The following is a 13,771-nucleotide window of genomic DNA, read 5'->3' on the forward strand; positions in this document are numbered from 1 at the left end:
TGATGATTATGCAGATATAAATTGACTGCATTGGATATTATGCAAGCTGAACTTTGTTTTGCAGGCTTGTGTGGTTTGCTTGCTGCAGTCCTGTTGGAGTGTTGCTTGTTGGTCTCACTCCATTGAAATTAAAGCCGCCAGCGTCACGTGTACTTAGTGTGGCCAGGGGGAGGCTATAATTATAGCAGGCTTGCAGGTCCATCTGCACCCTGTCAAACAGGAGTCTCCGCCCACCCAGTACCCAGATTCAATTTCATCGAGTCAGTTCTCTCCATCTCAGATTTGACCAGACATCTCCTAGCTTTGGCTACACAAAAGTGAAACCCATTTATTATACCTTGCAAAAATATTATAAAATCTAGCTGCACATGTAACCAATGTGGTCAGTGCAATGCTGTTGTGCTGCAACAAATTATTTCAGTCAGTGGTCTAATAAGTAAAAACAACAGGAGAACTAAATGTTATACTATTCTTTTACAAAAAAGTTGAACAATTGCCTTACTTCCAGACTATTTATCATGATTATGAATATGCATGTTAAAGCTTTGCATCAGATTAAAAACACTGGTCTATTCTTTAAAGCAGTTGGTATAGTGAGATGAGGGATGTGGCGTCCCTTCAACACTGTATTAACAAGTGAGTCATGTGCTGTTGCTAAGTAAATAGGTATGGCCCTTTCAATAGGATTAAATGGACCCAAACACACGAACACAATGTGCTCTAGTTGGAGAATATTTATTTAAGCGTATAAAATATGTGTCAGTGCATCTGACTGAATAAAGGGCTGGCAGAGTACAGTATGTGACCATGGGTCATTGCACTGTACTGTGCAATGTGACGTGCATCTACACCTGCCTCAGTGCCACAGTCCTGGGGGGGGGGGATATAGTGTCGGCTATAGGTTTCACCTTTATAGGTTTGTCTTCAGTTTGTGCCACACAAGGTTGCTTTCACATTTACTTATTCTTTTGTACTTTTATTGCGAAATTGACTGGATGGTTTAAGTTTGTATATTTGCACTTTTCCTAACGTATCCTAACATTTCAAGGGGTATTCCAGGGATTAGTTTTGGATTTGCACTTTCATAAAGTTCAGGGACTTGTGAAAGACACATTTAGAAAAATTGTCAAAATCAAAGCAGCAGAGGTCGATATGTCCTGGCACCTGATTTTTTGTGAAACTTCAAAAAAGCAGAATCCTACAATTCCCATAATGCAACTCAATAGAATCTTTTTTTTATTTGGCAAACCAAGGCAAATCTAGTATATTTACATAGCACATTTTAAAAACTGCTTTACAAAAGCAATAAAACCATTTAGACATAACTATAAAATGACATTTAAATAGCCTACTTTTAAAAACAGCCATTAAAAAGCCAAGAGAATGGAAATAAAAACAAGCCAAAGTAGAATAAGACAGGTATAAAATACAAGAATATAAGTTACAGTGCAGTGTAAGATATTAATAATTATGCAATATTATTTAAATAAAAGGAAGCAAACAGACAAGTCTTCAGCCTTTAATGAAAAGAATTGAGAGTTGCAGAGGACCTGCAGTTTTCTGTGAGTTTGTGTTGATACAAGGAGCATAAAAGCTGAACGCTGCTTCTCCTTGTTTAGTTTTGACTCAGGGGACAGAAAGCAGACCCATCCCAGACGACCTGAGAGTTCTGGATGGTTCATAATGTAGCAGAAGATCAGAAATAAACCATTCAGTGCTTTATAAACCAGCAGTAGTATTTTGAAGTCAATTCTTTGACAGACAGGAAACCAGTGTAAAGACTTTAGATCTGGAGTGATGTGGTCCACTTCTTGGTGTTAGTGCGGACTCGAGCAGCAGAGTTCTGAATCAGCTGCAGCTGTCAAATCATTTTTTTAGTAAGACCTGTGAAAACACCGTTACAGTAATCGAGTCTACTGAAGATAAATGCATGGACAAGTTTTTCCAAATCCTGCTGAGACATAAGTCCTTTAATCCTTGACATGTTCTTTAGGTGATATTAGGCTGCCTTTGTAATTGTCTTCATCTGAGTTCATGACTACACCCAGATTTCTGGCCCATAATGGAGCCTTGAGGAACTCCGTATGTATTTGTCTGTGTGAACTTGGTGACATAAGCAGCCAAGCTAAGCTAACAAGTTTTCTAACTGAAGGAAACAAGCTTGGAGAGCTTAAAGAGGTAATGCCTGTCCCTTTAAACCATGGTTAAAGTAGTAATACTGTTAGGATTCTTCTTCATCAACTAAATACCGTGGATACTCCTGTATCGCAGGCGGCAGCAGAATTAACAGGCTGTTGCTAACACTGTCCTGTGGTCAGTAAACCAACAATACACAATACTCAAGGGTGTGTCAGCTGCATACGGACATAAGCAGGTGGGGAAGTTACATGTCTACACCGAAGAGCTCAAACTGTTACTTTTTTCCAAGCAATGGTGCTATTATGTTGTTGTTATTTTAAACACAAATTGATCAGTCTCTATACACGGTGCTACTTGATTCCTGTATTTGAATGGCTTTGAGCAATAAAAACATTAAAACAGACTCTGCTACCACTGATCCTGAGGGTTTAGGAAATCAACACGTTATAATTTTTTTAAACACTTGTCCGTATTGCAACAGATGTCTTACAATTGGCAGATGCGATCATATTACTGAATGTCTGTTACATAATCTTACAGTGAGCTGTCCTACTTTTGCAGAACAGCCTATGGCCTCAGTCAAAGAACAAACACTTTCACGACAACATTTTGGCATTGCATTTAAATATATTACACACACCCCTGCTTTGTACTCTAAGAGTATGTATGAATCAGGAACTATATTACTATGGTAGAGTGTGTTGCCCTGCAGCAGTCAACTCTTCAGACACAGCGTCTGCTGCCCCCTGTTGCCTCTCTGTCATCGGCAGCTGAACTATAAATTAACCCCCTAGACTTAAGAAAACACAAGTTGTGTTCTATGGTTCTATTTTATTGCTTATTTAATTGTATTGTATTCTGATTTTTTTTTTTTTAAATAGAAAATATTTGTTTATACATTTTCTTTGTGGGCGTGGAGGGAGCTGCCGCTGCAGGTCATTGTGCAATCCTCTATTGTATAAAGACAATAAAGCACGACCTTGAACCAGTGGTCAAAGTATGTACAGAATCCACATAGGTTTATATTATATATATATATATATATATATATATATATATATATATATATATATATATATATATATATATATATATATATATATATATATGTATATATATATATATATATATATATATATATATATATATATATATTCATTCTGAGCTGTCAAATGTGCTTCAGAGTTAGCTTAGGAAAACATACACTAATAGAAGGTGTCATCACAACCTCCATTAAGTCAACTGTAGGTAGTTGTTTTGATTTCTTTATTCACAACAAAGCTCAAAAAATATATTTCATCAATTAAAAAAATCATTAAAAGGACAAAGGTTAGCTCAGGTGTGTTTCAGTCATTTGTTTACCTGCCACTGACTGTAGCTGATACATTTATTTTTAAAATGTACAGTACTTTTTTATTGCCAGGCGTTATATTTATTTAGTTCATATTATTTATTTATATAATTCTTTGAGAGGCAGCAGTGGACATTTCTCAATGCTGTTGCAGGGTTGAAACAACATTTTTTATATACTATATGTAACCTTTAAGACATCATGCCTCACACTTTTATCCAAAGCGAAAGGACATTCAACCTTGTGGACACACCCCAAACAAGTATAAAACATCAGCAAATATGCTAAACTGTTTTAAGTGCTACATTTAAAGACAATAAGAGACAGAGTTTATTTATTTATTTTTAACTCAGTTTTCAGTTTGTGATGGAAGATGTATATATAGTGTCTGTACTGATGTCAGTGAGGAGCTAGTTCCAACTTGTAGAGTCACGACAGCAAACAGCCGTGACTTTGTTGAGCGGGAGCCGGGCCCTCTTCGTATTGAGGTGTAGAAAGCCCATTGGCAGTATCAGAGTGTATTGGATGGGGTACTTTAGTATAAGTCCCTCCATGTAGCATGTAAAAGCAGTATATACACATTTAATAAATTGTTTATAACACACTATAATGTAGTTGTAATTCTTGCATTTGTCTCATTCGTAGCTGCTGCAACAAAAGCTCTTATGCTGAAAATACAAAATTCATTAGTGTTTCAAGTTAATGCATCCATCTGTTCTGCTCCTCTAACCCTTCTCAGGCAATACATCTACCTGCACTGTCCGCAGTTTGACGTTGAGTTGACTGCACCGTTAGACATACTGCTAGGATCCACAAGGGGGAGACATTTGTAAAGTATTTGATGTGTATGTTGGCCCTGCTCTTTATACTGGAAAGTTATGCCAAACAAGGCTGGCTTAGTAAGAGCGTTTACAGTCAGTCAGACCAGTTAAACGCTGATGGAGGCTGTCCATTATCTTTACAATCCTAAAAGAAACATATGTAGCAGGATTTTCTACAGCTACAGTACTAATAAGTCATTGAAAAATGTGACATTTCCAGGGTAGGTTTTGTGGTTTTATTGAGCAGCGGTGGAGAGCATCCTTAATAACTACATGTCAAACACGCCAGCTGAGGACAGGACATAGCTGGACAATGCATGCATCATACATTCAATAATTCTGGATGCAGGATGCACCCCCCTAGTGGAAATCTATAGAAAAGAGCTCTCTGTCACAGGATTGGTGAACTCAAAAGCATGACTCCGAGACGGATGTAAAGTAAAAACATAAAATACTTTACTGAAAAGTAAAGTACTAAACAATAGCGCTCACAAGGAGGATTTATAAACAATCAAAGTATCAAAATAAACAATCACTCACGAGGAGGAGAACAAAGAATTAAACAAAGTACTAAACAAAAGATCACTCTCTAGGCCAGGGGTCGGCAACCTTTACTATCAAAAGAGCCATATTGCCCCTCTTCCACCAAATAAAATGTATCTGGAGCCGCAAAATGTATTTGATAACACAGCTTATAAATTTTATATATAGTTAGAATATATTTGTTGCATTTGTGAATTTATTTAAACATGAGGTGAGAGGGAACAGGTGGAAACATTCAGGGACAGGCAGACAATCACACCAAGTGAGGAAGTAAAGGGATCTGGAAAGAGGGACAAGAGGCAAGTATAAAATAAAACAGGAAGTGCACGACGAGACAAGACATGAGTGAATCTAACTACACAAAGTGCACATGACAATCACAGACTAACATGACACTAAACAAAAGCCTGACCTAAACATGAACATGAACATGAATACAGTTAACGTAACTGATGAGACACAACAGAGATGAATCATCCTGTGTTAAAGTATACCCTGATCAGTGTCTGCTTGTTTTAGTTTCAGATAAAAACACAAGTTCTTATAATGCATACCTTTTGATTACGTAATATCTATTTCAAATGTATAACAAAATTCACATCAATTTAGATTTACCTTGACCTTTGACCTTTCTAAAGAACAGGAAAAAATAAGTTTAAAATGTCTTCCCTGCCAGGAATCAAAATAATCGTTTACATTTAATTACATAAAGCTTGCATTTTGAGTGCACCTAAATGTAAACGTACAGTACATCCATCTAAGCAGTGCAAAGGTCAGAGCTATAGTGCCTCCACAAGAATCTTGTCACCATGGAGTGCTTGGAAACCAAACAATAAGAGCAGCAGACAGGCTGCCACTGCTGACTGATATCACTGTAGTATATAAGTGATAAGTTTACAGTAAAACGTGAAGGATTGCTCAAAGGTGTGTTCTGAGGAGTCTGCAACTGAAATACTTGGTTATTCATTCATTAATTGATGCAATTAAAAGCATTTACACAGTGATTAATAACACTATTATAATAAAAAAAAAAAGATATGTAAAAAGAGTAAAGTGCCAATCAATCAATGCCCGTGTGATCTTCAGTAATATTGAAACAGTGTATAAATCATTAAACTACTGTGACTTTAAGAGGCCAGGGAGCCGCGTGCATTGCCTTGCTTACATTGCAACACTGGGGTGTGGCGTAGACTACAGACTCAAATAAAGCTCCTCACACACTTCCTGGATGAATCAGAGAAAGATCACCATGTCTGCCGCTGAATGGAAGAAGAGATGTGAGTCTGAGTGGAGACTGCAGGGCGCTCCGATGCCCGACAGCCTGGACTGGAAGTCCGTGTGTGACGCCAAACCGCTCGAGAGAAACCTACTGAAGAACCCTGCGCCTCACGGTACCACAACACTGTTCAAACATGACTCGTGCTGTTTTGTGGGAGTTTTTATTTACAGTACTGATCCAGACGAGGGATCATAGTTAATAGGCTACTAACTGTATTACAGATGTTAGTGTACATCCTTCTGACAGTAAGTGGAGCAGGCTGTGGGTGTTTCAAAGTCATTTCAATCGTTTCCAAAGTTTGATCCTGAAGTGGTTTCTGTGTATTTCAATATGCACACTGTTTTATTATTATTATGTATTACGTAATTAGTGCTGTTCGTAGTCAGCAGGCAGACTACTGTTCATCTTTAATAACAGTTGAGGGAATAAAGTGCAGACTTCCTCAAATGCCTTGTCAGCTTAAATGAAACCGTAGCTCTCAAATACCCACACTAAAGGGAAACATCAGCCAACTGTCTGTGATATTATCAATATAAGTACAATACATCTATTTACAAATGGAGAGTCAAAGTGGTAACCATAGAAACAAATAATGTCAGAAAGTTGAAAACATGAAGTCATGCTTATTTATACAATGAGTTGTCATAAATGTATTAACTCAAGTTTGGTTAGCTCTGTTCCTCAATTTTTAAAAGGTGAGTTAATTGAGTTTAAAGGGTCAATTTATCCAAATCACAAGACATCGTTTTTCAGAATGTTCAGAATGTCTTTTAAATATTTGGAAATGGAAAATATTTCAAATATTTCAAAATGTCTACATGAGAAGCAAAATAAGAAGCAAGTGGCCCAGGATGTGATGACATAATGTTTTAGGAGGCATGTTCACCAATTCTAAAAACCATTCATTATAGCTTTATTTTGTACATTTATTTAGTTGTTTTTTTAATAGATTTGTTGTACCTGTTTAACCACATTTACATTACATTAAACCAAAAGATAATTTAAATGAATAAGTGGAACTAGGTAATTGGATTGGACATTGTCAATTTTTGTAAACTCAAGTGACCACTGTGTTCGCCTGTGTAAAACAAAAAAGTTGAAAAGTTGGATTCTTCAGTGACATCAGACACAACTACACTGGAAGTTTAAGTGTCTCAGAATGCCGACGTGAGCTTTATGAGCTGCTGACTAATACGTAAAGTGTGTGTTTTTCACACAGTCACACCCAGTGACTTAGGCTGTCAGAAAGATGTATTCTTTGCCATATTTACAGTGGGATTACACTGGCTTCAGAAGGAGTGGTACCATTAAAGCCATTTCCCACACAGGATTGAATAAGGACACCCCTCCACCTGAACCTGATCTGCCTGAAGTGCCAACACGTGGACCTCCACAATTTCAACCTGATGGTGAGAGACAGTGATCAGCATGTGTAGCTGCAAATGAAAACAAAGGCAATGAAATAAGTTTTGTAAAGTCTTGGATCAGCTAAACGTTTCCCTTAATGCATAGGCGACTTCAGTGGCTGGACCACGAGCACGGAAGTCCTCCCCTATGATACAAGTGGAATCCCAGCAGGTGCTGTGGTCTGTGCACTGCCTCAATACAGGTGAGTGTTACCGGATATCACATGTTAACCATGCAGCTGGTTATCACAGCCATTAACAGTGAGCATATAGTCCACCTACAAAAGACAAAACTGGCATATATATATATATATATATATATATATATATATATATATATATATATATATATATATATATATATATATATATATATATATAAATCAGGATACAACTTTACACAATGTCTATCCCAAATACAGAGCATGTGGTAAATGTGACTCTTTTCTGCTCTCATGTCCTCAGCTGGTTCTCCATGGAGCAGGTTGTGGACCTGAAGGCAGAGGGACTGTGGGAAGAACTGCTGGATGATTTTCAGCCTGAAATTGTCATTCAAGACTGGTGGGTTAATGAGCACCACCGCCCACCTATATGTGATTACTTATCACTGTGTTCTTATCAGCATGGTTAGTACACATGTAGATGACACTGTACTGTGTGTTTCACAGTCTGTGCAATTCTACATGATGTGGCGTTTAGGTTTGCCTCATGAAATGTCTGAATAGTTTGGGCGTGTCTTGCTTTCAGCTTGTGTATTTGTGTGGATAATATGCAGAAAATAGTGTTATGATTTGGAATTGCTTTTACTAATTTATCTAGTTTAGCATTGCATTCAAGTGCAAATCTCTTTTGACACATTAATCAAATGCTCATAATAAATAAAGCAAAATAGTATACAATCTAATAGGACTAATTAACAACTTTGGTATCTTTCTTCCATGATAGAAAAGTTGACTTTATTCATAAATTAATTATAAATTATATATATTATTACCCATATCCATCCACTGTTTTGGATTATTTACAGCTATTTACAGGTCTAAATATTTCCCAAAAATGTTATACTTGCTTTGCCATTTGGTACTAATTCTAAGTAGGAATAGGATTTGCCTTCAAGAAAAGGCTTCAATTTAAACCCAATAAGGAAATGATTAGCCTTATTTACCTTACCTTGTGAAATTATTATTGGAAAATATATATATATATATATATATATATATATGTGTATATATATGTATATGTATATATATATATATATATATATATATATATGTGTATATATATGTATATGTATATATATATATATATATATATATATATATATATATATATATATATATATATATATATATATATATATATATATATATGTGTGTATATATATGTATATGTATATATATATATATATATATATATATATATGTATATGTATGTGTGTTGACTTTGAATTAACTATCTGTCATTGTGTCAGGTATGAGGAGAGTCAGCTGCATGAGTCCATCTACCAGCTGCATGTGAAGTTACTGGGTGCAGACAAAAGCACAGTGATCTCTGAGCACATCGCCAACCCCAGCGAGGACCTCAGCACTTACTCACACAACTGGAAGGAGGTGAGTGACTGAGTCCCCTGACAGGAAATAATCTGCCTCTAATCAAATGTTTCATTGTATGTCTCTGTGTTGGCCTGCAGGTGTCACATGTGTTCTCTGGCTATGGGCCCGGGGTGAGATATGTCCACTTCCAGCACCGACTAAAGAACCAGTTCATGATGGAGTTCAATGCCACGCTGTTCACCGGCAGCTCAGTGATGGTCAGACCAACCAAAACCAGCTCCTAGGCTGAATACTTACAAGTCTAATGCAAACATAGTGGTGACCAACCAGATTAAGTTTTAGAATAGTTATTAGGCTTGATTTTAATGCTCTTATGAACATTATTAGTGTGCAACCTTCATTAATGGTGATTGTTGGGGTATAGATATTTAGATATTTGTTTTATTGTTATATTTCACTTTAAAGGTATTTTCAAAATAAAAGGTGAAAGGGAATTTAGTTTTGTCTTTCAAGAAGCTATACACTGCTCTGTGCATTAATAAAACGAAATATTCTTATTTCAAAGTTTATTTTCTTTCTTGCAGTGAAACCTGTGTCTATAAAAAAATGGTCTGCATGAACTAGTCATATAGTACTGTATACACGGTTATTCCGTATATGTTGTGTAATGAAAATGGTGGGTTCTGGACTGTGCACATAATACATGACAGACTCACAGTTCATGTTACTATGGGGAATGATCTTGGGAATCAAGAGAAATCAGGACTGCAATATGTTAAGGAATTATACTACTTATTAAGTAAAACACTAATATTATGAGGAGGTAGTTTTAGTGAAACTCCTCTTTATAAACTATTCTTATTTGATAACAAAAAAAGTGTGTATTCTATGGCAGTCTAAGTTTTTTTTCTATTACCATAAAACTAATTTTGTCAAACAAATACTCTACAAAGCATTTCTAAATAATTCGGATTAACCATTAATTAAATTAACAACTTCAATCCTTTATGAAGGCTGTCTTATCAGTAGGTGACACATTTACAAACAAAAAAAGTCATATTTATATTTTGTTTTCAAATAAAACTATCACTGAACTAAGTAGTAATAAACCCCAGTGGATGAATAGACTATCCTACTTATAAAAGTCAGACACATTTCGCACATTCAGGAAAAAACGAATGTTTTTGAACAAACATTTTAGTGTCCGATATGTACCAGGTAAACCTGTTGTTCCTGACTTTTCTGACTGCTCACACCGGCATATGTCTCAAGAGGAGTTGGAGTACGCTGGTACTTTGACAAACAAACAGAGAGCATAACGTTCGTCTTCATCTGCGTTTTGTCGGGGCCAGGAGGAGGAAGGACACAGATTCACACAATCCTAGGCTGTCAACCTTATAGTTCACTGCTACTAAAAAAAAGTGTTTTAATTTTTGTGTTGCTTTGTGTTCATGTGTTTATTGAAATGCCAAACAATAGCACAAACTATATAAAAATGCAACAAACAGTGTAGGCCAATTTAAAATGAATATAAGCACCTCTGCTCACTGCAGAGCATAAACAAAAACAAAAGAAGAAATTTCACAAAGGGGCCTCCGAGGCTGCACATGACTTCTTAATAGCAAACAACAAAAATAAAACCAGTAATATCTTTGTTAATGTGTACTGCATTGAAGATATGTTTTATTGGCGGGCATCACCAGCAGTATAACGGAGTGTCACGGAGAAACTGACACCATATTATGCAAAAAGTATCAAAACTCGAAAAGCAAGATATATTTACATGGATCAACACAAAGTAACAGATACTGTGGAAACAGTCGTCCTGCACATCACTAATGATTGAGCAGCTCAACAGAGGTTTGCAGTTGCGCACTTTCAGATGCGTGTGCTGCCTTCAGGTGCCCTCCAAAAAAACTCGGACGAGACGTTCATGAAAAAAATATAGCATTAGGCCATTAAAAGGCTACAGCATCTTGCAACTGAAATAAAACTAGCTGTTTGATGGTTGATTTCACAGAAACATCAATGACCATTGAACACCCATTTGTGTTGTTATTTACGACCACAAACACGTAAATCAGCAACAACGAGTCGCGTTTACAACTTCACAATGCCTGAGTTGAAAAATTCGGAGGAGACAAGAACGCAGCAAGTTATCCTCCGCGTGGGCTCGCAGCATCACCACCGTTAGTTAACGGCAATGTGAGTTAACGGGAAAGTTCACTCTGTGAGTTTAGCTGTGTGTCGAGACCGGAATAGTTTTACCAGGCTTGTGTTTCCAGACTTCCAGAAGCATGCCAGGCTTTGGTGGAGCTGTGCCATAAACCCGAAGGTAAGAGACAGAGGAAAGAGAAGAAGAGAGGAACAGGTGCGGCGGATAAACTGGCATTTTGGAAGACTGATAAAAGCTACGCCCTCGTGACCCGTCTATCTGTAGTTTTGATTGATTACATACCGATATTAAATAGTTACACGGTCACCTGCGTTTATATCCTATGGATTTAACTAGTTTACTGACTTCAGTTATTAGATTATTCACGCCGCTACTCAAAGAGAGAGTTACATTTGGCAAGGACCTTCCGATTAAAAATACATTGTTTCAATGAATCTTATCTATTGTGAAGTTATGATTCAGCAAATAAATGCATATTGTAAGACTTAAAAGACAGCAAAACAAGTGACAAAATTACTAAATAAGAGTGGCTAATCTTAAAGAGTTAATATCTTAATGAGTAGAAACGGTCTTATATTGCTTGGGACCAGACCCCACCCCGCCCCATATGTACTTTTTTGTCACATAAAGTAGTCTATACTACAAAACCACACATGTAAAGCAGTAGTACTCCTTTCACTGGCACAGCTGGCTGAAATACCACATGGTAAAATAAGCCAAAATCTTCTCAATATATTATCCAGTGTGTCCACATGTGTACTTCCACAACTATAACAATGTCTCATGTGGATCACCACTGGAAGCTTTGTTGGTTATTTGTCATGTAACAATGTGTTGATGCATCTATCCTGCTCCAGGAGGATACCTCAACCTAGCCTTTACAACACCCTGCTTGGTTTTTTCGGGTTGAGGAAAGACATTTAAACTGGATCGCTACTAAGTCAAGTGGTGTAATGATGTGTGTGGGTTTACTGCTGGACACTTAGAAGGTCCCATTGATTTTCTTCTGAAAGTTTACTCTGCTTTCTCCCTGACATTTTCTGATAAGGGTTGAACTTCAGCTGACATTTAACTGACAAAAAAGCATCATTCATTTAGCAGATTGGCTGCCACAAACAGTGTCCCACTCGCCCATCTCTTATGTCCACGTCAGTACTGGCTGCCGCTGCCTACAGGAGTGTTCAGAGTTGGTGACGTGTGAGACAGGAGGCGTTGACTGCAGATACACCCCCAGTGCCAATCCTTTATATTTCATTACGCACATGATTATCACTTTTCAGAAAAGTTTCCAAAAAGGCACTATGATCACTCTTTTGGTTTTTGCAATTTGCTCATGCAGGCATGTAGCTTACATTGTTTTCTTCATATGGCATGAACATGTCGCTTATATTTATTCATATATGTGGAGTTTAAGAATGAATTACAATGAACACCACAGAACAGCTAAATAACACAACACTAAAACTGACTGTATTTGAGATAAGTCAACATAATATTGACAAAAGCAATAGACTGGATATTACAACAAATGAAGAGTCTTTGTTATACTAATACAGAACTTATTTTGTTGGCTACCTTTTATAACATTGTCAATTTAAAAGTCTTTGGGTTTGGACAATTCCTTGACATTTTATAGAATAATCAAGAAAAGAATCCCCAGATTTATCGATAATAAGAAGAATTGTTGTTTGCAGTAGCTGATACAGTTTTTGTCTTGTCTTTGGTAGCATCTAAGCACAAGGAAGACAATATGTGTTGGGTTTAGACTCTAAATCCAAGCCGTCCACCACTGAAGCTCACTGACACTTATCCTGAAATGGAACTCCCCCTCCCACGTATGTGATGGCTCAAGTAAACCAATGCTGCCGCATTGTATGCAGGCACCGATATGCGCGCCATTGCAGGTGCCACAGGACAAAGAGCTATACTACACCTCACGTTTCTCTCACATTTCCCCTACAATCAATCAGTAAAACTGTATAGTGGATCAGGCTCCTGCTGAAACCTTTTCATCCATGTGATTTAGGGAAGTCAAAACCTATGGATGAATTACTGTACCTCATTTTATTATTGCTTCATAATGCTACTATAATGAAGCTCCTGTCACATACATTAGGATCAGAGAGATACTTTACTTCTATTTCACAGCTATCAGTCAGTGTTGTTTAATTTCTGTTAGATTACCTTGTTTATCATATAGCTTGAGCTCACAGCAGTTATTTACTAGCGTGTGTGTGTGTGTGTGTGTGTGTGTGTGTGTGTGTGCGCGCGCATGAGTGAGGAGAGTTAGTGCCTGTGGAGGTCTGTTTTGTTTTCATTGACTCCCTAGTCTATTGTGTGTTCAGGCCTGCTGGCTGCCTCTGCACATTTTGTTAACATTTTGTTGGTCTAAACTAGATTGTTGCCCTGAATTCAAGCGGCCGTACTGAAAAATAAAAGGCAGCACACAAACGGAAATATTGGTATGTGATTATGACTTACAATCTAAACCTGCCAGTGTTTC

General features: G+C 37.1%; 1 protein-coding gene across 1 annotated transcript; it reads left to right on the plus strand.

Annotated features, from left to right (window-relative positions):
• Window positions 1-6,043: 6,043 nt before the first annotated feature.
• On the plus strand, window positions 6,044-9,656 carry nccrp1 (P1, F-box associated domain containing). Its single transcript, XM_029448243.1, has 6 exons — window positions 6,044-6,245; window positions 7,462-7,542; window positions 7,646-7,742; window positions 8,005-8,100; window positions 9,011-9,149; window positions 9,230-9,656. The coding sequence occupies exons 1-6, from the start codon at window positions 6,083-6,085 to the stop codon at window positions 9,374-9,376; spliced, it is 723 nt and encodes a 240-aa protein (XP_029304103.1). The 5' UTR covers window positions 6,044-6,082; the 3' UTR covers window positions 9,377-9,656.
• The last annotated feature ends 4,115 nt before the right edge of the window (window positions 9,657-13,771 follow it).

Source organism: Cottoperca gobio, chromosome 14 (assembly GCF_900634415.1).
Source record: "Cottoperca gobio chromosome 14, fCotGob3.1, whole genome shotgun sequence".
In the NCBI taxonomy this organism is placed as follows: Eukaryota; Metazoa; Chordata; class Actinopteri; order Perciformes; family Bovichtidae; genus Cottoperca; species Cottoperca gobio.